The sequence below is a fragment of the Pogoniulus pusillus genome, chromosome 17 (genome assembly GCF_015220805.1).
Source record: "Pogoniulus pusillus isolate bPogPus1 chromosome 17, bPogPus1.pri, whole genome shotgun sequence".
Classification (NCBI taxonomy): Eukaryota; Metazoa; Chordata; class Aves; order Piciformes; family Lybiidae; genus Pogoniulus; species Pogoniulus pusillus.
The window spans coordinates 1,330,396-1,352,965 of record NC_087280.1 but is presented as its reverse complement, the minus strand read 5'-3'; the positions used below and the strand labels follow the sequence as shown (position 1 = coordinate 1,352,965).

The 22,570-nt window shown below is 58.2% G+C and overlaps 1 protein-coding gene across 4 annotated transcripts in view; it reads left to right on the top strand.

Annotated features, from left to right (window-relative positions):
• The window catches only part of MYO9A (myosin IXA), a 249,586-nt gene that overhangs the window by 113,757 nt on the left and 113,259 nt on the right, over positions 1–22,570 (top strand). For all 4 annotated transcript variants that reach the window (XM_064157192.1, XM_064157191.1, XM_064157190.1 and 1 more), the window contains exons 6-8: positions 3,364–3,461; positions 8,044–8,170; positions 11,645–11,734. In XM_064157192.1, the coding sequence (XP_064013262.1) occupies positions 3,364–3,461; positions 8,044–8,170; positions 11,645–11,734 (315 nt within the window). The remainder of the gene's footprint in view (positions 1–3,363; positions 3,462–8,043; positions 8,171–11,644; positions 11,735–22,570) is intronic.

Genomic DNA, 22,570 nt, shown 5'->3' with positions numbered 1-22,570 from the left:
CCTGGCACAGCCTGAGGCTGTGTCCTCTCCTTCTGGTGCTGGCCACCTGAGAGAAGAGAGCAACCTCCTCCTGGCCACAACCACCCCTCAGGTAGTTGCAGACAGCAATAAGGTCTGCCCTGAGCCTCCTCTTCTCCAGGCTAACCAATCCCAGCTCCCTCAGCCTCTCCTCGTAGGGCTGTGCTCAAGGCCTCTCCCCAGCCTCGTTGCCCTTCTCTGGACACGCTCAAGCATCTCAATGTCCCTCCTAAACTGGGGGGCCCAGAACTGAACACAGCACTCAAGGTGAGGTCTAACCAGTGCAGAGTACAGGGGCAGAATGACCTCCCTGCTCCTGCTGGCCACACCATTGCTGATGCAGGCCAGGATGCCACTGGCTCTCTTGGCCACCTGGGCACACTGCTGGCTCATGTTCAGGCAGGTATCAATCAGCACCCCCAGATCCCTCTCTGTCTGGCTGCTCTCAGCCACTCTGACCCCAGCCTGTATCTCTGCATGGGGTTGCTGTGGCCAAAGTGCAGCACCCTGCACTTGGAGCTATTGAACCCCATCCCCTTGGCCTCTGCCCATCTGTGCAGGCAGGTGTTGAAGGCCAGGCTGGATGAGGCCATGAGCAAGCTGTGCTGGTGGGAGAGTGGTTTGAAACTGAATCAGGGGAGGTTCAGGTTGGACATCAGGAGGAAGCTGTGCACAGTGAGGGTGGGGAGAGTGGCACAGGCTGCCCTGGGCTGTGGTGGAGTCCCCAGCCTTGGAGACATGCAGGGGCAAATTCACTGGGGCCCTCAGCAACCTGATCTGGTTGGGGAGGTCCTTCCTCACTGCAGGGAGCTTGGGCAAGGTGACCTTTGAGGGGGCTGAGCGGAGCAGAGGGGCAGAGTCCCCTCCCTGTGCCTCTGCTCTCCCTGCTCTGGCAGCAGCCAGCACACAGCTGGCCCTGGGCTGTGCCCCGTGCTGGCTGCTGGGCACTTTGGCACCAACTGACACCCCCAAGGCCTTCTCCTCCAGGCTGCTCTGGAGCTGTCCCTCCTCCTCCTGAGCTGCAGGCAGCACTGTTGAGAGGTCCCAGGAGACTGGAAACTGGCCAAGGTGATCCCCATCCACAAGAAGTGTTGGATGGAGGAACCTGGGAACTACAGACCTGTCAGCCTGACCTCAGTGCCAGGGAAACTGATGGAGCAGGTTAGCTTGGGGGCAATAACTGTGCACCTGAGGGATGGCAAAGGGCTCAGGTCCAGCCAGCATGGGTTTAGGAAGGGCAGATCCTGCCTCTCCAACCTGATCTCCTTCTATGATCAGGTGACTGCTTGGTGGCTGTGGGGAGGCCTGTGGATGTGCTCTGTCTGGACTTCAGCAAAGCCTTTGACACTGTCCCCCACAGCACACTGCTGGCTAAGCTGTCAGCCCATGGCTTGGATGGCAACACTCTGTGCTGGGTTAGGAACTGGCTGGAGGGCTGAGCCCAGAGAGTGGTGGTGAATGGTGCCACATCCAGCTGGCAGCTGGCACTAGTGGTGTCCTCAGGGATCAGTGCTGGGCCCCATCCTCTTTAACATCTGCATAGATGATCTGGATGAGGGCATGGAGTCAGGCATCAGCAAGTGTGCAGATGACACCAAGCTGGGGGCAGATGTGGCTGGGTTGGAGGGCAGAAGGGCTCTGCAGCAGGACCTTGACCTCCTGGACAGATGGGCAGAGGCCAAGGGGATGGAGTTCAATAGCTCCAAGTGCAGGGTGCTGCACTTTGGCCACAACAACCCCATGCAGAGATACAGGCTGGGGTCAGAGTGGCTGAGAGCAGCCAGACAGAGAGGGATCTGGGGGTGCTGATTGATACCTGCCTGAACATGAGCCAGCAGTGTGCCCAGGTGGCCAAGAGAGCCAGTGGCATCCTGGCCTGCATCAGCAATGCTGTGGTCAGCAGGAGCAGGGAGGTCACTCTGCCCCTGTACTCTGCACTGGTTAGACCACACCTTGAGTGCTGTGTTCAGTTCTGGGCCCCCCAGTTTAGGAGGGACATTGAGATGCTTGAGCGTGTCCAGAGAAGGGCAACGAGGCTGGGGAGAGGCCTTGAGCACAGCCCTACGAGGAGAGGCTGAGGGAGCTGGGATTGGTTAGCCTGGAGAAGAGGAGGCTCAGGGCAGACCTTATTGCTGTCTGCAACTACCTGAGGGGAGGTTGTGGCCAGGAGGAGGTTGCTCTCTTCTCTCAGGTGGCCAGCACCAGAAGGAGAGGACACAGCCTCAGGCTGTGCCAGGGGAGATTTAGGCTGGAGGTGAGGAGAAAGTTCTTCCCTGAGAGAGTCATTGGGCACTGGAATGGGCTGCCCGGGGAGGTGGTGGAGTCGCCGTCCCTGGAGCTGTTCAAGGCAGGATTGGACGTGGCACTTGGTGCCATGGTCTGGCCTTGAGCTCTGTGCTAAAGGGTTGGACTTGATGCTCTGTGAGGTCTCTTCCAACCCTGGTGATACTGTGATGATGTGATACTGTGAAATGCTGTTTTGGCTTGAGTTGAAGGTTTCCATGTGGTGTGTTACCTGCTGATGGAAGTCAGTTGGAGATCTGATCCCTCTGCAGAGATGGGCACAAAACCTCTCCTTCATTCCACCCTGACAGTGGTTTTGTTTGGGGGTTTATAAAGCTGCTTTGAGCAAGTGAGCAGCAGCAGCATCCTCCTCCTCATCTGTCCCATCTGGGACACACAGACCTGCTCCAGAAGTTTCTGTGACCTCCAGCCTTCTGCTGCCTTCATGGCCTCCTCTGGACCCTCTCCAGCAGCTCCAGGTCCTCCTTGTGCTGGGTTCCCAGAGCTGGAGGCAGTGCTGCAGGTGAGGGCTGAGCAGAGCAGAGGGGCAGAATCCCCTCCCTGTGCTGCTGCTCTCCCTGCTCTGCCTGCAGCCAGCACACAGCTGGCCCTGGGCTGCCAGCAACCAGCGCTGGCTGCTGGGCACTTTGGCACCAACTGACACCCCCAGGTGCTACTCCAGGCTGCTCTGGAGCCACTCCTCTCCCCCCAGCCTGGATTCATGCTGAGGTTGCCCCCAGGCAGCTGCAGGAGCTTTCTCTTTCTGATCTCTCAGCAGCAGAACTCTGCCTTGCCACTGGAGCTAATCCTGGTTGGTTGTCCCTTGCTGTCTGCCCTGGTGGCCCTGGGCTGGCCTTTGGGGTCATCCCCCCCAGTCCTTCCCTGTCCCATCAGCAGTGCCTCTGGGTGATCTCATTTCTCACTCCCAGACTGGAAATGTCCTTAGCTGCTGCTGCAAGGCAGGGAGGTCACTCAGTGGTATTCCTGACGTGCTGAGCTGGCCATCTGGACACCTTCTGAGTGTCTTCCAGCACTCTGATCTGCTGTCTTTGACCCCTACAGGACTGCTTCTCCGTGGAAGGGGAGGACCTGAAGCACGACTTTGAGCGGTTGCAGCTGGCCATGGAGATGGTTGGGTTCCTGCCCAAGACCCGCAGGCAGTGAGTTTGATTTCTGCATCAGCAGCTTGAAGATGACATGAGATGAGCTCAGCACAGCTGCCCTGCCTTCAGCCAGCCCTGCCCAGGCTGCTGAGAAGGAAGGGCAGTGCTGGAGCATGGCTGCCCTCTTGGTTTGGTTGTGGCAGTTAACCAGGAGGAGTTAATATAGTTAATGTCATTTCCAGCCAGCCCTGCCCACAGCTCCATACAAATGAGTTACATTTGGCTTCTGACTGGCTCAGGAAAGTCCTCCCAGGGCTGCTTCTGGGCAATGCATTCAGTTAGGAGAATCAGAACACTGGCAAAGGTTTAGCCACAGAATGGCTTTGCCTCACTCTCACATAAAAAGCAGCCTGGAGCCCTAGGGCAGGTCTGTGCTGCTCACCGTGGGGAGTAGGAGTGTCAAGATAGTCCTTGGCTCCTCTGTGGCAGTGTTGGAGCTGCTCAGCCCTTGAGAGGCCTCTGGATCTTCCCAGGGTGCTGGGAAAGAGGCAGAGGATCTCTGACCTGCTCCTGGTTCCTCTTGGCATGGAGGTTGGCAGAGGTGCAGGCAGCATCTCTTACAGCTGTGCAGAGAGCACCATGGCAGTGGCACTTAAATGCCTTCTCCTGGGGAACTTGAGGCACTTCAGTTTCCAGGCAGTTGAAGCCCAAAGCATCAGGGCTAAGCTGGCCTGAAGCATGAGGCAGAGCAGAGCACATTGGCCAAGAGCAGGGAGGCAGAAGCAGCTCTGTGGGGCAGAGGCAGCAGTGCAGAAGCAGCTCCATGGGACAGAGGCAGCAATGCAGAAGCAGCTCTGTGGGGCAGAGGCAGCAGTGCAGAAGCAGCTCCATGGGGCAGAGGCAGCAGTGCAGAAGCAGCCAGGCAGAAGCAGCTCCATGAGGCAGAAGCAGCAATGCAGAAGCAGCTCCATGGGGCAGAGGCAGCAGTGCAGAAGCAGCTCTGTGGGGCAGAGGCAGCAGTGCAGAAGCAGCTCCATGGGGCAGAGGCAGCAGTGCAGAAGCAGCTCTGTGGGGCAGAAGCAGCAGTGCAGAAGCAGCCAGGCAGAAGCAGCTCAGCTGCTTGCACCTTAGCTCCATTTCTGCTCCTTGCCCGAGGGCAGAGGCTCCTTTGGCCACAGAGAGTCACCAATCAGAAGGCATTTGCCAGACTGACCATGTTAGGTGACCCCAGGGCTTGCTCAGCCTTATTTGGCAAGACACCAACAAGTACCTAACCACCTGTGGGTCCCTGTTGAGCACTTTGGGAGGGGACATCATGGCCCAAGCCTTTGTTTTCCTCCTGCCCTTGCTTCCCCAGCAGCAGCAGCAGGGTGGGGCAAGCCAGCACAGCTCCTAGGCCTCTTGGCCTGCCAGGTCACCTGTCCTTGGAGAAGTGTTCAGGGCCAGATTGGACAGGGCCTGAGATTGTGCCAGGGCAGGGCTAGGATGGAGGTGAGGAAAAATGATGATGAGATGTTGAGGAGCAGCTGAGGGAGCTTGGGGGGAGAACCTCAGAGCTCTGCCTTTGAGCCAACACAGCTTTGGGCTGCAAAGGTGCCCAGCAGGAAAGGACCTGGGTGTGCTGGTTGCCAGCTGGCTGAAGATGAGCCAGCAGTGTGCCCAGGTGGGCAAGAAGGGCACCAGCAGCCTGGCCTGGATCAGCAGTGGTGTGGGCAGCAGGAGCAGGGCAGGGATTGTGCCCTGTGCTGGGCACTGCTGGGGGCACAGCTTGAGTGTTGGGCTCAGTTCTGGGCCCTCACTTCCAGGAGACACTGAGGGCTGCAGCAGGGCCAGAGAAGGGCACAAAGCTGGGGCAGGGTCTGGAGAGCAGGGCTGGGGAGGAGCAGCTGAGGGGGCTGGGGGGGGGTGGTGTGGAGAAGAGGAGGCTGAGGGCAGAGCTCATTGCTCTCTGCAGCTGCCTGGGAGGAGGCTGCAGTGAGCTGGGGTTGGGCTCTGCTGCCTGGTCCCAGGTGATAGAAGGAGAGGAACTGGCCTGGAGTTGTGGCAGGGGAGGGCTGGGTTGGAGATGTCTTTGGTGCCAGAGTGGTCAGAGGCTGCCCAGGGAGGTGGTGGAGTGCCCATGGCTGGAGGTGTTCCAGCTCTGTGTGGCCATGGCACTTGTGGCCGTGGTGGGGTAGGGTTGCTGGTCTGGGAGGGCTTCTCCAAGCCCAACGATTCTGTGGCTGCCTGATTTAGTGCAGGATGTGCTGCCCATCCTGGGGGAGGTTGAGTGAGATGAGTTTCAGGGCCCCACTGCTGCTGCATTCAGAGCAGGCTGCCTGCTCTTCCCAGCGCCAGGCTGCAGCAGGAGGTGTTTGCTGCACCAGCCTGGGGGCTGATGGGGGGAAGCAACCAGTGAGCATCAGGCCTGAGCTGGGTCGGGTGTGGCAGTAAATCCAAGCCATGACTCTTCTTGGCACAGAGGCTGTTGTGTTTCTGCTTGTGGAGTCTTCAGCCTGTGAGCAGATTTGTTCTGCTTGGTGGTGTCCAGCTGCAGCAGGAATCAATCCACTGCCTGCAGCTGAGCGTGGCAGGGATCACAGAACAGCTCAGCTTGGGAAGGACCTCACAGATCAGCTGCTCCAACCCCCCCACCATGGGCAGGGACACCTCTCAACCAGCCCAGGTTGCCCAAGGTCATCATCCAACCTGGCCCCCAGGCAGGAGGCAGCCACAGCCTCCCTGGGCAGCCTGTGCCAGGCTCTCACCAGCCTCACACTGCAGAGCTTCTTCCTCAGCTCCAGTCCAGCCCTGCTCTGCCTCAGCTCCAAACCTTTCCCCCTTGGCCTGGCTCAGACCCCCAGGGCCAAGGTCTCTCTGCAGCCTCCCTGCAGGCTCCCTTCAGGCACTGGCAGCAGCTCTGAGGTCCCTCCTGGAGCCTTCTCCTCTGCAGGCTGCACCCCCCCAGCTCCCTCAGCCTGTGCTGCCAGCAGAGCTGCTCCTTGGGTGACCTTGGTGGCCTGCTGTGGGCTGGCTGCAACAATTGCATGTCCTTCTTGTGCTGGGGCCAGCAGCAGTGGCTGCAGCCTTTGAGATGGGCTCTGAGAGGAGCAGAGTCAGGGAGGCCATGCTCAGTGTCACTGCTTTCAGAGCTGCTTTTCCTGGAGGGCAGCAGCTTTGCCTTGGTGCAGGCAGGCACAGAGCAGCAGTGCTGATTTCTGCAGCCCCCTGGCCCACAGCAGGGGTTCAGTGTCCTGATGTTAGGGGTGAGGAAGGGCTCCCTGGCAGGTGAGGCTGTGTTGTCCAGCCAGAGCATGGCTGGCAATGCCCTGCTTTCCTGGCCTGCATCCTGATGCAGGAGTGTGGCCAGCAGGAGCAGGGCTGAGGTTGTGCCCCAGCACTCTGCTCTGGGGAGGCTGGGTTCAGGGCATGGAAGGGCTGGAGCATGCTCAGAGACAGTGAGGGTGGAGAGAGACTGGCACAGGTTGCCCAGGGGAGTTGTGGATGTCCCCTCCCTGGAGGTGTTCAAGGGCAGGCTGGAGGAGGCCTTGAGCATCCTGGGGTGGTAGAAGATTGAAGATCATCTAGTGCCAAGCCCACTGCCATGGGGGCTTTGCCAGTGGCAGGAAGCTTGGAGCTAGGTGATCTTCAAGGTCCCTTCCAACCCAACTCATTCTATGAGTGCCTTGAGTCATCTGGGCTGGTGAGAGGTGTCCCTGCCCATGGCACAGGGTTGGAACTGGATGACTTTGAAGGTCTTTTCCAACCCCCTCTATGAATTGCATGAAATTAAAACCAGCCAAGTGCCTCTTTGCTCTGCTGAGACCTCACCTGCAAGGCTGGGGCCAGCTCTGGAGTCCTCAACACAGGAAGGACCTGCACCTGCTGGAGAGGATCCTGAGGAGGCCACAAGAGTGATCAGGAAGTTGGAGCAGCTCTGACACAAAGACAGGCTGAGGGAGCTGGGGGTGTGCAGCCTGCAGAAGAGAAGGCTCCAGGCAGACCTTTGCAGTGCCTGCAGGGGCTGCAAGCAGGCTGCAGAGGGACTGTGCCCAAAGGCCTGCAGGGACAGCAGCAGGGGCAGTGGTTGGAAATGAGAGCAGAGCAGACTGAGAGTGGATGTGAGGAACAAGTTGTGCAGCAGGAGGCTGCTGCAACACTGCCACAGGCTGCCCAGGGAGGGGGTTGAGGCCCCGTGGCTGGAGATGCTCAAGGTGAGGCTGGACAGGGCTCTGGGCAGCCTGCTCTGGTGGAGGATGTCCCTGCTGAGTGCAGGGCTTGGGCTGGGTGAGATCTGGAGGTCTCTCCCAACCCAAACCATTCTAGGATTCTATGATCACTATGTCCAGGAGGGTTTGGATTCTCTGCAGAGAAGGAGACTCCACGACTCCTCTGGGCAGCCTGCTCCAGGCCTTCAGCACCCTCACAGCAAAGAAGTTTCTCCTCCTGTTGAGGTGAACCTTCTGGGTTCCAGTTTGTATCCACTGCCCCTCGTCCTCTCACAGCACACCAGTGAAAAGAGCCTGCACAAGGCTCTGGGCAACCTGATTTAGTTGAGGATGTCCCTGCTGACTGCAAGGGGGTTGGGCTGGGTGAGCTTTGGAGGTCCCTTGCACCCCAGCCCATCCTGGCACTGTGTGGCTGCTTCTGTTCCCTGCAGGATCTTCTCCCTGCTCTCGGCGATTCTGCACCTGGGCAACATCCGCTACAAGAAGAAGACTTACAGGGACGACTCCATCGACGTCTGCAACCCCGAGGTGCTGCCCATCGTGTCAGAGCTGCTGCAGGTGAGCCCTGCCCTCCACCTCACAGGCCTCCTCTGCACCTTGGCCACAGCAACCCCAAGCTGTGCTGCAGGCTGGAGACAGAGCGGCTGAGAGCAGGCAGGCAGAGAGGGAGCTGGGGGTGGTGGCAGAGAGGAGCTGCAGAGGAGGCAGCAGTGCCCAGGTGGGCAGCAGAGCCAATGGCATCCTGGGCTGGCTCAGGAGCAGTGTGGGCAGCAGGACAAGGGAGGTTCTTGTGCCCCTGTGCTCAGCACTGCTCAGGCCACCCCTGCAGTGCTGTGTCCAGCTCTGGGCTCCTGCATTGCAGAGAGATGCTGAGGTGCTGGAAGGTGTTTGGAGAAGGGCAGCAAGGCTGGGGAGGGGCCTGGAGCACAGCCCTGTGAGGAGAGGCTGAGGGAGCTGGGGGGGTGCAGCCTGCAGCAGAGGAGGCTCAGGGCAGAGCTCATTGCTGCCTGCAGCTGCCTGCAGGGAGGCTGTAGCCAGCTGGGGTTGGGCTCTGCTGCCAGGCAGCCAGCAGCAGAAGAAGGGGACCCAGGCTGAAGCTGTGGCAGGGCAGGTCTGGGTTGGCTGTGAGGAGGAAGTTCCTGGCAGAGAGAGTGATTGGCACTGGAATGGGCTGCCCAGGGAGGTGGTGGAGTGGCTGTGGCTGGAGGTGTTGCAGCCAAGCCTGGCTGGGGCACTTAGTGCCATGGTCTGGTTGGTTGGGCAGGGCTGGGTGCTAGGCTGGGCTGGCTGAGCTTGGAGCTCTCTTCCAGCCTGCTTGGTTCTGTGACTCTATGAACTCTTTTAATGTGGTGGAGTTCCTGTCCGTGGAGGTGCTTAAAATGAGGCTGGATGAGGCACTCAGTGCCATGGTTTGTTTAGTTAGAAGGTGCTGGGTGATAGGTTGGACTCCAGGGTCTGCTTGGCTGGGGCACTTAGTGCCATGGTCTGGTTGGTTGGGCAGGGCTGGGTGCTAGGTTGTGCTGGCTGAGCTTGGAGCTCTCTTCCAGCCTGTTTGAGTCTATGATTCATTTGTTGGCTTCTTCCAGCTGCCCAAGTGAAGTGAGTGACCTCTCCTCAGCCAGGCCCCAAAGCCACTGTCCCAGCTGGGTACCTCCTTTTGTTTGCCCTTTTGTTGTGGCCCCTGAGCAGCAAAACAGTTTTGCTTTTTCAGGCCATGGTGTGCTGGAATTGGTTTGCAAATACAAATGATGAATCCCCTCTCTAGATCTTGGCTTTCCTCTCTAAGGCTGGAAAATCTTCCTGGAATAAAATCTCTGGTAGTTGGCAAGCAGTTGAAGGCCTTTTCCTGCAGGCTCAGGCTGCTTGGCAGGACAGGAGGAGCAGGAAGCAGCTCTGCTGAGGGCTGATACTTGCCTGGGGAAGTGGTGTGGAGTTTGCAGCTCTGTTTTGGTTTGGGTTTTTTTGTTGTCTTAAATGCCTTGCTGGAGTTGTCCAGACAAGGACTGGACATGGGAAAGAGAGGGGAAAAGCCTTCCCTCTGGTCCTGGTGGAAGGGCTGTGGGCAGCAGGAGTCGAAGCGGCTGTCGGAAGGGGACGCTGCTGGGGTGGAAGCCTTCGTGGGCAGCAGGGGAACCAACAGCCTGCCTGAAATGAAACATCTGCACAAGCTGGGGCTGCTTTCCCCTCCCCAGAGGAAGGGCAGAGGTGCACAGGCTTGGCAGGGGGTGCTCTGCACGGGGTGAGAAACCAGCTGAGGGCTGAGCCCAGAGAGCAGTAGGGAAAGGAGGTAACTGCAGCTGGTGGCTGCTCACCAGCAGTGTTCCCCAGGCTCAGTGCTGGGGCACTGCTCTTTAACCTCTCCATCAGTGATCTGGGGGAGGGGATTGAGGCACCCTCAGTCATTCTGCAGGTAGCACCAAGCTGGGTAGCTGTGGTGATCTGCTGGAGGGTAGGGAGACCCTGCAAAGGAATCTGACCAGGCTGGATTGATGAGTTGAGGCCAGCAGGGTGAGGTTCCACAAGCTGGAGTGCCAGGTGCTGCCCTTGGGTCACAGCATCCCCATGAGTGCCTCAGGCTTGGGGCAGAGTGGCCAGAAACTGCCTGGTAGAGGAGGATGTGGAGGTGCTGGTCAGCAGCCTGCTGAAGATGAGCCAACCTTTGCCCAGGTGGCCAAGAAGGCCACCAGCAGCCTGGCCTGGGTCAGCATTAGTGTGGGCAGCAGGAGCAGGGCAGGGCCTGTGTGCTGGGCTCAGTAGTGGCACACTGCAGCAGGTTGCCCAGGGAGGTGCCCTTCTCGGGACCCCCTCCTTGCCAGCTCTGCTTTTGGGAGGGTTCTTTTGCCACTGGTTCTCATTCACAGCCTTCAACAGGCTGAGGCAGCTGAGGATGTGCAGCCTGCAGAAGAGAAGGCTCCAGGGGGACCTTAGAGCTACCTTCCAGTGCCTGAGTGGGTGCAGGCAGGCTGCAGAGGACTGTTCTGCTCTCTCCATAGATCCTGTTTCGTGTGGCCAGGGCAGGAGAAGAGAAAACCATCAGGACAGTGAGGCTGGGGAGACACTGCACAGGCTGCCCAGGGGGGCTGTGCATGATGCCTCCTCCCTGCAGGTGTGCAAGGTCAGGTTGGCTGGGGCCTGGAGCAACCTGCAGTGGGCACAAACTCTTGCTCTGAGGTCCCCCCAGAGCCTGCTCTTCTCCAGGCTGGACACCCCCAGCCCCCTCAGCCTGTTGGAGGGAGGGAATGAGAACAAATGGTGAAAGAAAACACTCCTCAAAAGCAGAGATGGCAAGGAGGGGGTCCAGAGAAAGGCACCAAAGCTGGGGCAGGGTCTGGAGAACAGGGCTGGGGAGGAGCAGCTGAGGGGGCTGGGGGGGTTGGTGTGGAGAAGAGGAGGCTGAGGGCAGAGCTCATTGCTCTCTGCAGCTCCCTGAAAGGAGGCTGCAGGGAGCTGGGGATTGGGTTCCTCTGCCTGCTCTCATGTGATAGAGAGAAAATTGCCTCAAGTTGCACCAAATTGGAGAGGAGGAGAAATGTCTTTGTTGCCAGAGTGGTCAGGGCCTGGCAGAGGCTGCCCAGGGAGGTGGTGGAGTGCCCATGGCTGGAGGTGTTCCAGCTCTGTGTGGCCATGGCACTTGTGGCCGTGGTTTGGTGCCCATGGTGGTGCTGGGCTGCTGCTGGGCTGGGAGGTCTGGGAGGGCTTCTCCAACCAATTCCAACCAATCCTCTGGTTCCATGACTGGACATGGGAAATCAGGGTCCCTGGAAGGCCCTGCTGCCTGCTTGCCCATGCTGGCTTCCTGTGCTGAGCTGTCTCCTGCCCTTGGCACTGCCCCTCCAAGGGGCTGGGGACAGAGTTCTGCTTTCCTGGCCCTGATTGAGTGTTTGGTGAATTGAACTTCTACACTCCCAACCCTCTACACCTGAGGGTTCTGCTTCACAGCTGAGAGCAGCTCTGCTGCCTGTGAGAGAGAACAAAGCAGCACTGGAACCTCCACTGCCAGAACGTGCTGTGACATCAAGCTTTGTGTTCCAGGTGAAGGAGGAGATGCTCTTCGAGGCCCTGGTGACCAGGAAGACTGTGACAGTGGGAGAGAAGCTGATCTTGCCATACAAACTAGCAGAGGTCTGTAGAGGAAGATGATGCAGCTGAGTTTCATTGCTGTTGTTATTAAAGGGCAGCTCTGGGGCTGCTTTGCCATGCTTGGGATGTGCCCTGGGGGAGTACCTTTCACTTTTGGCTTGTTTAAGTTCCCAGGGGAGAAGCTGATGTGGCTGCATCTGGACACTGATTGTCTTTGCCTGCTCTGTGCCATGCCCATGGTTGTCTGAGAGTCCTGAGCTTTGCTTATGGCTTGTGGTGGTGCAGACGTTGTCCAAAGCAGACCTGTGTGGCACTGAGTGACAGCACCACAGGATGCCAGGGGCTGGAAGGTACCCAAAGAGCTCATCCAGTCCAACCCCCTGCCAGAGCAGGAGCACACAATCCAGCTCAGGGCACACAGGAACACATCCAGACACAAGGAGATTCCACAACCTCTCTGGGCAGCCTGTGCCAGGGCTCTGGGACCCTTCCAGGCAAGAAGTTCCTCCTTGTGCTGAGCTGGAACCTCCTGTGCTGCAGCTTCCATCCATTGCTGCTTGTCCTGTGCCAGGGAGCAGTGAGCAGAGCCTGTCCCCCCCTCCTGACCCCCAGCCCTCAGGTGTTTATAAGCATTGATTCAATCCCCTCTCAGTCTTCTCTTCTCCAGACTGATCAGCCCCAGGGCCCTCAGCCTCTCCTCACCAGGCAGTGCTCTCCTGTCCTCTCATCATCCTCATAGCTCTCTGCTGGACTCTCCAGCAGTTCCTGTCCCTCTGCAACTGGGGAGCCCAAAACTGTCTCTGTGGTTCAAGTCTTAGAATCATAGAATGCAGCAGGCTGGAAGAGGGCTCCAAGCTCAGCCAGCCCAACCTAGCACCCAGCCCTGCCCAACCAACCAGACCATGGCACTAAGTGCCCCAGCCAGGCTTGGCTGCAACACCTCCAGCCACAGCCACTCCACCACCTCCCTGGGCAGCCCATTCCAATGCCAATCACTCTCTCTGCCAGGAACTTCCTCCTCACAGCCAGCCCAGACCTGCCCTGCCACAGCTTCAGCCTGGGTCCCCTTCTTCTGCTGCTGGCTGCCTGGCAGCAGAGCTCAACCCCAGCTGGCTACAGCCTCCCTGCAGGCAGCTGCAGGCAGCAATGAGCTCTGCCCTGAGCCTCCTCTGCTGCAGGCTGCACCCCCCCAGCTCCCTCAGCTCAGTGATGAGTTAGAAGCCTCATCCCTGGCACCAGTGCAGCTCAGGTTGTTTAGGGCTCTGAGCAGCCTGCTCTAGCTGGGGATATCCCTGCTGGCAGGAGTGGGTTGGACCAGATGACCTTTAAAGGTCCCTTCCAGCCTAAAGCATTCTGTGACTCTGACTGTGAGGGGGGACTTGGCTTTAAAGGTACAGCTCAGCCCTGCTTTGGAGCTGCAACCTCTGCCTGCTGTGGCACCCATGGCAGACCTGGGCTTGCCTGTGAGCACCACAGCTCTGCAGCCCTGTTGGCAGAGCTCCCTGCCCACCCTCACTGCCTCTCCAGTGCTGGTCTGAATGGGAGCAAGGCCACCTGCTCCAGAACTCTTGCTTTTGCTTCCCTCTGGCAGCTGCCTCTTATCTTGAGTGCCAGGCTGGCTGCCCAGCACAGAGCTGCTCCTGCAACCAGTCCTGGTGCCTCTCCTAGGAGCTGGATGGGGTTTTGGTACAGTCTTTGTAAGGCCTCTGAGGCCTTTGGTGTGAAGCACCAAGGCTGAGAAGCTCTGCACTGTTAGATGAGCTCAGAGGAAAGAAAAGGCTGCCTGGAGGTGGAAGGCTGCAGCTGTGCTCAGAGGGCCTGGTTCTTTGTCCAGAGCAGCTGGCAGTGCCCCTGGCAGCACTGAGATGGTTCATTGGGTCCTGCTTCACAGGGCAGAGATGATCCATTGGGTTCTGCTTCACAGGGCTGAGATGGTTCATTGGGTCCTGCTTCACAGGGCTGAGGTGGTTCATTGGGTCCTGCTTCACAGGGCAGAGATGGATCATTGGGTTCTGCTTCACAGGGCAGAGATGGATCATTGGTTCTGCTTCACAGGGCTGAGATGGTTCATTGGTTCCTGCTTCACAGGGCTGAGATGGTTCATTGGGTCCTGTTTCACAGGGCTGAGATGGTTCATTTGGTCCTGCTTCACAGGGCTGAGATGGTTCATTGGGTCCTGCTTCACAGGGCTGAGATGGTTCATTGGGTCCTGTTTCACAGGGCTGAGATGGTTCATTGGGTCCTGCTTCACAGGGCTGAGATGGTTCATTGGGTCCTGCTTCACAGGGCTGAGATGATCCATTGGGTCCTGCTTCACAGGGCTGAGATGGTTCATTGGGTTCTGCTTCACAGGGCTGAGATGGTTCATTGGGTCCTGCTTCACAGGGCTGAGATGGTTCCTTGGGTTCTGCTTCACAGGGCAGAGATGGTTCATTGGTTCCTGCTTCACAGGGCTGAGATGGTTCATTGGTTCCTGCTTCACAGGGCAGAGATGGTTCATTGGGTTCTGCTTCACAGGGCAGAGATGGTTCATTGGTTCCTGCTTCACAGGGCAGAGATGGTTCATTGGGTCCTGCTTCAGAGGGCTGAGATGGATCACTGATGGAGCAAGCAGCAGTTAATGGATTTCCAGAGAAGTCCTGAGCTGTTGGTGCAGGCTGAGGGCAGTGCTGGCAAAGCACAGCAGTGTGCCCAGCTGGCCAGGGAAGGACCAGCAGCCTGGCCTGGATCAGCAATGGAGGAGGAGAAACTTGGGTGGTGTGAAGGTGCTGGAGCCCTGCAGCAGGCTGCCCAGAGAGGCTGTGGAGTCTCCTTCTCTGGAGAGCTTCCAAGCCCCCTGGACACTGCCATCCTGGGCAAGCTGCTGTGGGTGCCCTGCTTTAGCAGAGAGTTTGGGCTAGATCATCTGCAGAGGTCCCTTCCAACCCTCCCCACCCCATGCTGGAGTTTTGCCCAGGAGTGGAGGGCCAGGAGCACCTCTCCCCTCTGGACTATTTGTTTTCCATGCCATGAGCATTCCCTCACCCTGACCTCCTTTACCTGGGATCAGTTTCTTCCTGTGGATTCAAGCCCCTCGCTGTGTCCCAGCTGTGTTACTCCAGATCACTGCCTCAGTGGCACAAGCTTGGGGTGAACACTTCATTTTCAGCATGGTAACAGTTAATGAGAGCCCTTAATGAGGGGAGAAACGATTTCATTGTGACTGAGAGCTGAGGGATGCTTCCTTAGCTCAGGTACCAGCAGCAGTCCTGCCTCATCGACAAGTTTGCTGCCCACACCAAGCTGTGTGGTGCAGCAGCCAGGCTGGAGGGCAGGATCCATGCAGAGGGAGCTGGGCAGGCTGCAGAGGTGGGCACAAGCCAAGCTCAGGAGACTCAACAGGACCAAGGGCAAGGTCCTGCAGCTGGGTGGAGGCAATGGCAAGCAGCAATGCAGGCTGGGCAGTGCCAGGCTGGAGAGCAGCCCTGAGGAGAGGCACGTGGGGGTGCTGCTGGAGGAGAAGCTGCACAGCAGCCAGCAGTGAGCACTTGCAGCCCAGAGAGCCAAGCAGAGGCTGGGCTGCAGCAGCAGCAGTGTGGCCAGCAGGGCCAGGGAGGGGATTCTGCCCCTCTGCTCTGCTCTGCTGAGAGCCCACCTGGAGTGCTGCATCCAGCTCTGGAGCCCCTGGGCCAAGAGGGCTGTGGAGATGCTGGAGAGTGTCCAGAGCAGGGCCAGGAGGATGCTGAGAGGCTGCAGCAGCTCTGCTGTGAGCACAGCCTGAAAGAGTTGGGGCTGTGCAGGCTGCAGCAGAGGAGGCTCCCAGGGGACCTTCTTGTGGCCTTGCAGGGTCTGAAGGGGGCTCCAAAAAAGCTGGGGAGGGACTTTTGAGGGTGTGAGGGAGTGTCAGGAGTGGGGGGAATGGAGCAAAGGTGGAGGTGGGGAGAGTGAGGCTGGAGGGGAGGAGGAAGTTGTTGAGCAGGAGAGTGGTGAGAGGCTGGAATGGGTTGCCCAGGGAGGGGGTTGAGGCCCCATGGCTGGAGGTGTTTGAGGCCAGGCTGGCTGAGGCTGTGGTGAGGCTGCTCTAGGGTAGGGTGTCCCTGGGCATGGCAGGGGGTTGGAGCTGGCTGCTCCTGGTGCTCCCTTCCAGCCCTGCCTGATTCCATGGTTCTATGATTCTAATGCCTTTTTTAGGCCATTGTAAAGGGCAAAGGAATGAAGTTCCAGCAGCAACCTTACCTTAGGTGACATCAGCCAACAGTGGGAGCTTGCAGCCCAGAGGGCTGAGGGCAGCCTGAGCTGGGCAGAGAGCAGTGTGGGCAGAGCTGGAGAGGGGATCTTGCTCCTCTGCTCTGCTGAGACCTCACCTGCAGGGCTGGGGCCAGCTCTGGAGCCCCCAACACGAGAGAGACCTGGAGCTGCTGCAGAGGGTCCTGAGGAGAGTCATCAAAATGCTCAGGGGGATGGAGCTCCTCTGACACAAAGACAGGCTGAGGGAGCTGGGGGTGAGCAGCCTGCAGCAGAGAAGGCTCCAGGCAGAGCTCAGAGCTGCCTGCCAGTGCCTGCAGGGGCTGCAAGCAGGCTGCAGAGGGACTGTGCCCAAAGGCCTGCAGGGACAGCAGCAGGGGCAGTGGTTGGAAATGAGAGCAGAGCAGACTGAGAGTGGATGTGAGGAACAAGTTGTGCAGCAGGAGGCTGCTGCAACACTGCCACAGGCTGCCCAGGGAGGGGGCTGCAAATACTCAAGGTGAGGCTGGGCAGTCTGCTCTAGAGGAGGATGTCCCTGCTGAGTGCAGGGCTTGGGCTGGGTGAGCTCTGGAGCTCCCTCCCAGCCCATTCTAGAATTCTCTGTTCAGTGGTCAGGTTGTGCAGGGAGGGGTTGAGGCTCCATGCCTGGAGATATTCAAGGTCAGGCTGGGCCAGAATAGAACAGAACAGAGTCTAAGATTCTGTGTTCAAAGCCCAACCAACCCCAGGAAGGTAAAGCTGCTGGGGGCAGCTCCTCAGCAGCATTTAGCAGTCTGAAAGTATGAGAGGAGCAAAAGTGGAGAGAGACAAAACAATTAACAGCCTGAAGGAGGTGGGAGGAAAACTCAGTACTGAAGTAGGAGCTTGGGGACACCTAAGGCAGCAGAAAGCAGTGGACCTGCTGGAAGCAACTGCTTATGCCAACCTCCTTAGCTTGGCAGACTCCTTGCCAGCAGAGGGTACTGGCAGCAGCACAGCAGCCTCTGAAGACCTGGAGGCTCGATGGAAGCCTTCAGAGGTAGCAGCAGAACGGGCAGGGAAAGAAGCTGAGACCTCAGCTCCTTGAAGAGTCAAGGAGGCAGCTCTGGTGCAGGGCACCAGGGCAGCCTGGCATGGCAGGGCACCAGGGAAGCCTGGCACGGCAGGGCACCAGGGCAGCCTGGCATGGCAGGGCACCAGGGCAGCCTGGCACTGCAGGGCACCAGGGCAGCCTGGCATGGCAGGGCACCAGGGCAGCCTGGCACTGCAGGGCACCAGGGCAGCCTGGCATGGCAGAGCCTCCAAAGGCTTCTGCCTGGGCATTGCTTTCTCATTCTTCAAAGTGCAAGGAGCAGAGAAGGGCTTAGAAAGGACCTGGTGGCTTTGTTGCCCTGCTGGTTACTCTGGTGGCTGTGTTGCAATGCTGGCTTTGGACTGCTGGCTGTGATGCACAGGTGGCTGTGTCACACTGGTGGCTTTGTCACACAGGTAGCTGTGTCACACTGATGGCTGTGTCACACAGGTGGCTGTGTCACACTGATGGCTGTGTCACACTGGTGGCTGTGTCACACTGGTGGCTCTGTCACACAGGTGGCTGTGTCACACTGATGGCTGTGTCACACTGGTGGCTGTGTCACACTGGTGGCTTTGTCACACTGGTGGCTGTGTCACACTGATGGCTGTGTCACACAGGTAGCTTTGTCACACTGGTGGCTTTGTCACACTAATGGCTGTGTCACACTGGTGGCTGTGTCACACAGGTAGCTTTGTTGCACAGGTAGCTGTGTCACACTGATGGCTGTGTCGCACAGGTGGCTTTGTTGCACAGGTGACTGTGTCACACTGGTGGCTGTGTCACACAGGTAGCTGTGTCACACTGATGGCTGTGTTGCACGGGTAGCTTTGTTGCACAGGTGTCTGTGTCACACTGATGGCTGTGTCACACAGGTAGCTTTGTTGCACAGGTGTCTGTGTCACACTGATGGCTGTGTCACACAGGTAGCTTTGTTGCACAGGTAGCTGTGTTGCACTGATGGCTGTGTCACACAGGTAGCTTTGTTGCACAGGTGTCTGTGTCACACTGATGGCTGTGTCACACAGGTAGCTTTGTTGCACAGGTGTCTGTCACACTGATGGCTGTGTCACACAGGTAGCTTTGTTGCACAGGTGTCTGTGTCACACTGATGGCTGTGTCACACAGGTAGCTTTGTTGCACAGGTGTCTGTCACACTGATGGCTGTGTCACACAGGTAGCTTTGTTGCACAGGTGTCTGTGTCACACTGATGGCTGTGTCACACAGGTAGCTTTGTTGCACAGGTGTCTGTCACACTGATGGCTGTGTCACACAGGTAGCTTTGTTGCACAGGTGTCTGTCACACTGATGGCTGTGTCACACAGGTAGCTTTGTTGCACAGGTGTCTGTCACACTGATGGCTGTGTCACACAGGTAGCTTTGTTGCACAGGTGGCTGTGTCACACTGATGGCTGTGTCACACTGATGGCTGTGTCACACTGATGGCTGTGTCACACAGGTAGCTGTGTCACACAGGTAGCTGTGTCACACTGATGGCTGTGTCACACAGGTAGCTTTGTTGCACAGGTAGCTTTGTCACACAGGTGGCTGTGTCACACAGGTAGCTTTGTTGCACAGGTAGCTGTGTCACACTGATGGCTGTGTCACACAGGTAGCTTTGTTGCACAAGTAGCTTTGTCACACTGGTGGCTGTGTCACACAGGTAGCTTTGTTGCACAGGTGGCTGTGTCACACAGGTAGCTGTGTCACACTGATGGCTGTGTCACACAGGTGGCTGTGTCACACTGATGGCTGTGTCACACAGGTGGCTGTGTCACACAGGTAGCTGTGTCACACTGATGGCTGTGTCACACAGGTGGCTGTGTCACACAGGTAGCTGTGTCACACTGATGGCTGTGTCACACAGGTAGCTGTGTCACACAGGTAGCTGTGTCACACTGATGGCTGTGTCACACAGGTAGCTTTGTTGCACAGGTGGCTGTGTCACACAGGTAGCTGTGTCACACTGGTGGCTGTGTCACACAGGTAGCTGTGTCACACAGGTAGCTGTGTCATACTGATGGCTGTGTTGCACAGGTGGCTTTGTTGCACAGGTGACTGTGTCACACAGGTGGTTGTGTCACACAGGTGGCTGTGTCATAAAGGTGGCTCTACTCTCAGTCTGCTCTGCTCTCATTTCCAACCATTGCCCCTGCCTCTGTCCCTGCAGGCCTTTGGGCACAGTCCCTCTGCAGCCTGCTGGCAGCCCCTGCAGGCACTGGAAGGGCATTTTAGATGCTGGGCAAGCTACTGTGGGTGACTCTGCTTGAGCAGTGGGGTTAGAGTGAATGATCTGCAGAGGTCCTGTCTGGCTGCCACCGTTCCATGGCTCTTCCAATGATGCTTTCCAAGCTCTTTTCCCTCTTCTTTAACATTAAGAAGTCCTCTGAGATACCATTTCTGCAGGCTGGAGCCAGCAGGATGCCTTCATGATTGGAGGTCTCTCAGGAGCATCACCCAGGAGGAGGGAAGGGCTGGAATGGGATGCTAGGATAAAATACTAGTGTGGAAAATGATCTCACACTCCTGCAGCCCCTCTATGAAATCATGCTCCTGGGTGCCAAGACAGGGATTAAGCTGCAGTCTGATATCCTGCAGGAGTGGTTGCCTCTGGGTGTTAAGCCTCTGCATGAGAAAAGCTAAAGCTGAGCCTGCCTGCTGCAGCCTGCAGCCAAACAGGGAGCCACAAAATCTGCTTAGTGCCATCTCCCAGCCCAGGACTCAGCCATGGCCCTTGCTGGGTGCAGCACTGCTGGGTAAGGCATGGGCTGGGGGGTGGCACACAGAGAGTGGGGATCAAGGGCTCAATGCCCACCTGCAGACCAGGGCCAGGTGGCTCCCTCAGGGGTCAGTGCTGGCTCCAGTGCTGTGGGACATCTGTGTCAGTGCCATGGGCAGAGGAATCAGTGCAGCCTCAGCAAGTGTGCAGCTGGCACCAAGCTGTGTGGCACAGGCGACTTGCCAGAGGGCAGGATCCATCCAGAGGGACCTGCACAGGCTGCAGAGCTGTGCCCAGGCCAACCTCATGGCATTCAACAAGGCCAAGGGTAAGGTCCTGCACCTGGGTGGGCACAATCCCCAGCACAGCTCCAGGCTGGGTGGGGAATGGCTGAGAGCAGCCCTGAGGAACAGGCCCTGGGGCTCTGGGCTGATGCAAAGCTCAGCCTGAGCCTGCAGGGTGAGTGCAGCCCAGACACAAGCCTGTGCTGGGCTGCAGCCAGAGCAGTGTGGGCACAGGGCAAGGGAGGGGATTCTGCCCCTTGGCTCTGCTCTCCTCACACCCCACCTGCACTCCTGGGGGCAGCTCTGCAGCCCCCAGCACCAGCAGCACATGGAAGTGTTGGAGCCAGCCCAGAGGAGGCCACCAAGATGCTGAGAGGGCTGCAGCAGCTCTGCTGTGAGCACAGGCTGAGAGAGTTGGGGCTGTGCAGCCTGGAGAGGAGAAGGCTTGGAGGAGACCTTGGAGTGGCCTTGCAGGGTCTGAAGGGGGCTACAGGAGGGCTGGGGAGGGACTGACAAGGAATGGGAATGACAGGAGGAGGAGGAATGGGTTTGAAGTGGCAGAGGGGAGACTGAAACTGGGTGTTGGGGAAGGGTTCTTGGCAGTGAGGGTGGTGAGAGACTGGCACAGGTTGCCCAGGGAGGCTGTGGAGCATAAAATCAGAGCCTTGTCCAGCCTCACCTTGAGCACCTCCAGCCATGAGGCCTCAACCCCCTCCCTGGGCAGCCTGTGGCAGTGTTGCAGCAGCCTCCTGCTGCACAACTTGTTCCTCACATCCACTCTCGGTCTGCTCTGCTCTCATTTCCAACCACTGCCCCTGCTGCTGTCCCTGCAGGCCTTTGGGCACAGTCCCTCTGCAGCCTGCTGGCAGCCCCTGCAGGCACTGGCAGGCAGCTCTGAGCTCTGCCTGGAGCCTTCTCTGCTGCAGGCTGCTCACCCCCAGCTCCCTCAGCCTGTCTTTGTGTCAGAGGAGCTCCATCCCTCTGAGCATTTTGGTGACTCTCCTCAGGACCCTCTCCATCAGGTCCAGGTCTCTCTTGTGTTGGGGGCTCCAGAGCTGGCCCCAGCCCTGCAGGTGAGGTCTCAGCAGAGCAGAGCAGAGCAGAGCAAAGCAGAGCAGAGCAGAGCTGAGCAGAGCAAAGCAGAGCAGAACAGAGCAAAGCAGAGCAGAACAGAGCAAAGCAGAGCAGAGCAGAGCAAAGCAGAGAAAATCAGAGCAGGGCAGAGCAAAGCAAAGAACAGCAGAGTAGAGCAGAGCAGAGGAAAGCAGAGCAAAGCAGAGCAGAGCAAAGCAGAGCAGAGCAGAGGGGCAGGATCCCCTCTCTCCATGTCTGGAGACCCTCCTCTGGACCCTCCATCAGGTCCATGTCCTTCTTGTGTTGATGCCTCCAGAGCTGGATGCAATACTCCAGGTGAGGTCCTCTCCTCAGTTACTTCATCCAGGCCAGCCCAACCATTTAACTGTTTAACCTGGGACAGCAACCAGCCTCTGATGGTCTGCTTTGAACATTTGTGATCCAAAGAGCAGCAGTGCCTGAAGGGCTCCTGCCAGCAGCAGCAGTTCCACTGAAAGGGTGGTTAAAAAGAGCCTGCAGGGAAGGAAGAATCATTTCTGTGCTGCCACTCCCCACAGGCACTCAGAAGGTCAGAACAAAGGAGAAGCAAAGCCAGGCCCAGCCCTTCTGGCAGCACTTAGTGGCAGCATTAGGTTGATGGGCTGAGAAGGGGATTACTCCTGTGTGCTATGGAAGAGGCAGCCACAGAGCTCTAAAGACTTTAAACCTCTTAGCTCCTGCGAGCTCTGCCCAGCTCCCCCTGCACTGATGTGAGGAGTGAGACAGACTGAGCAGACAAGCAGAACAGAAAGGTTGGCTGAGGCAGTTTGGGGTTCATCCCAAAGCAATGAAGGTGACATTGTGACAGCCACTGGCACAGGCTGAGCAGGAGCCAGCAATGTGCCCTTGGCATCCTGGGCTGCATGAGAAGGGCTGTGGTTAGCAGGTCGAGAGAGGTTCTCCTGCCCCTCTGCTCTGCCCTGCCCTGGTGGGGCCACATCTGGAATATTGTGTCCAGCTTTGCCCCCCTCAGTTCCAGAAGGGCCTCAGGGAGCTGCTTGAAAGAGTCCACAGAGATGCTGCAGGCAGTGAACATCTCCTGTGAGGCCAGGCTGAGGCAGCTGGGGCTGGCAGCTGGCAGCAGAGGAGCCTGAGGGCTGCCCTCAGAGCTGTGCTAAAGCTGTGCAGGGCCCCAGGCAGGGTCTGCTCAGGGCTGACCAAGGGCAGCACCAGGGGCAGTGGGTGCCAGCTGGAGCAGAGGAGGTGCCACAGGAACAGGAGGGAGAGCTTTGTCCCTGGGAGGGTGATGGAGTCTGGAGCAGGCTGCCCAGAGAGGCTGTGGAGTCTCCTGCTCTGGAGAGATTCCAAACCCACCTGGATGGTTCCTGTGTGCCCTGCCCTGGGTGATCCTGCTCTGGCAGGGGCATTGGGCTGGATGAGCTCTGGAATCATAGAATGGTTTTGGCCAACCAAAAGGGACTTCAAAGCTCAGCCAGTTCCAACTCCTCCCTGTGCCACGGGCAGGGACACCTCCCACTAGAGCAGG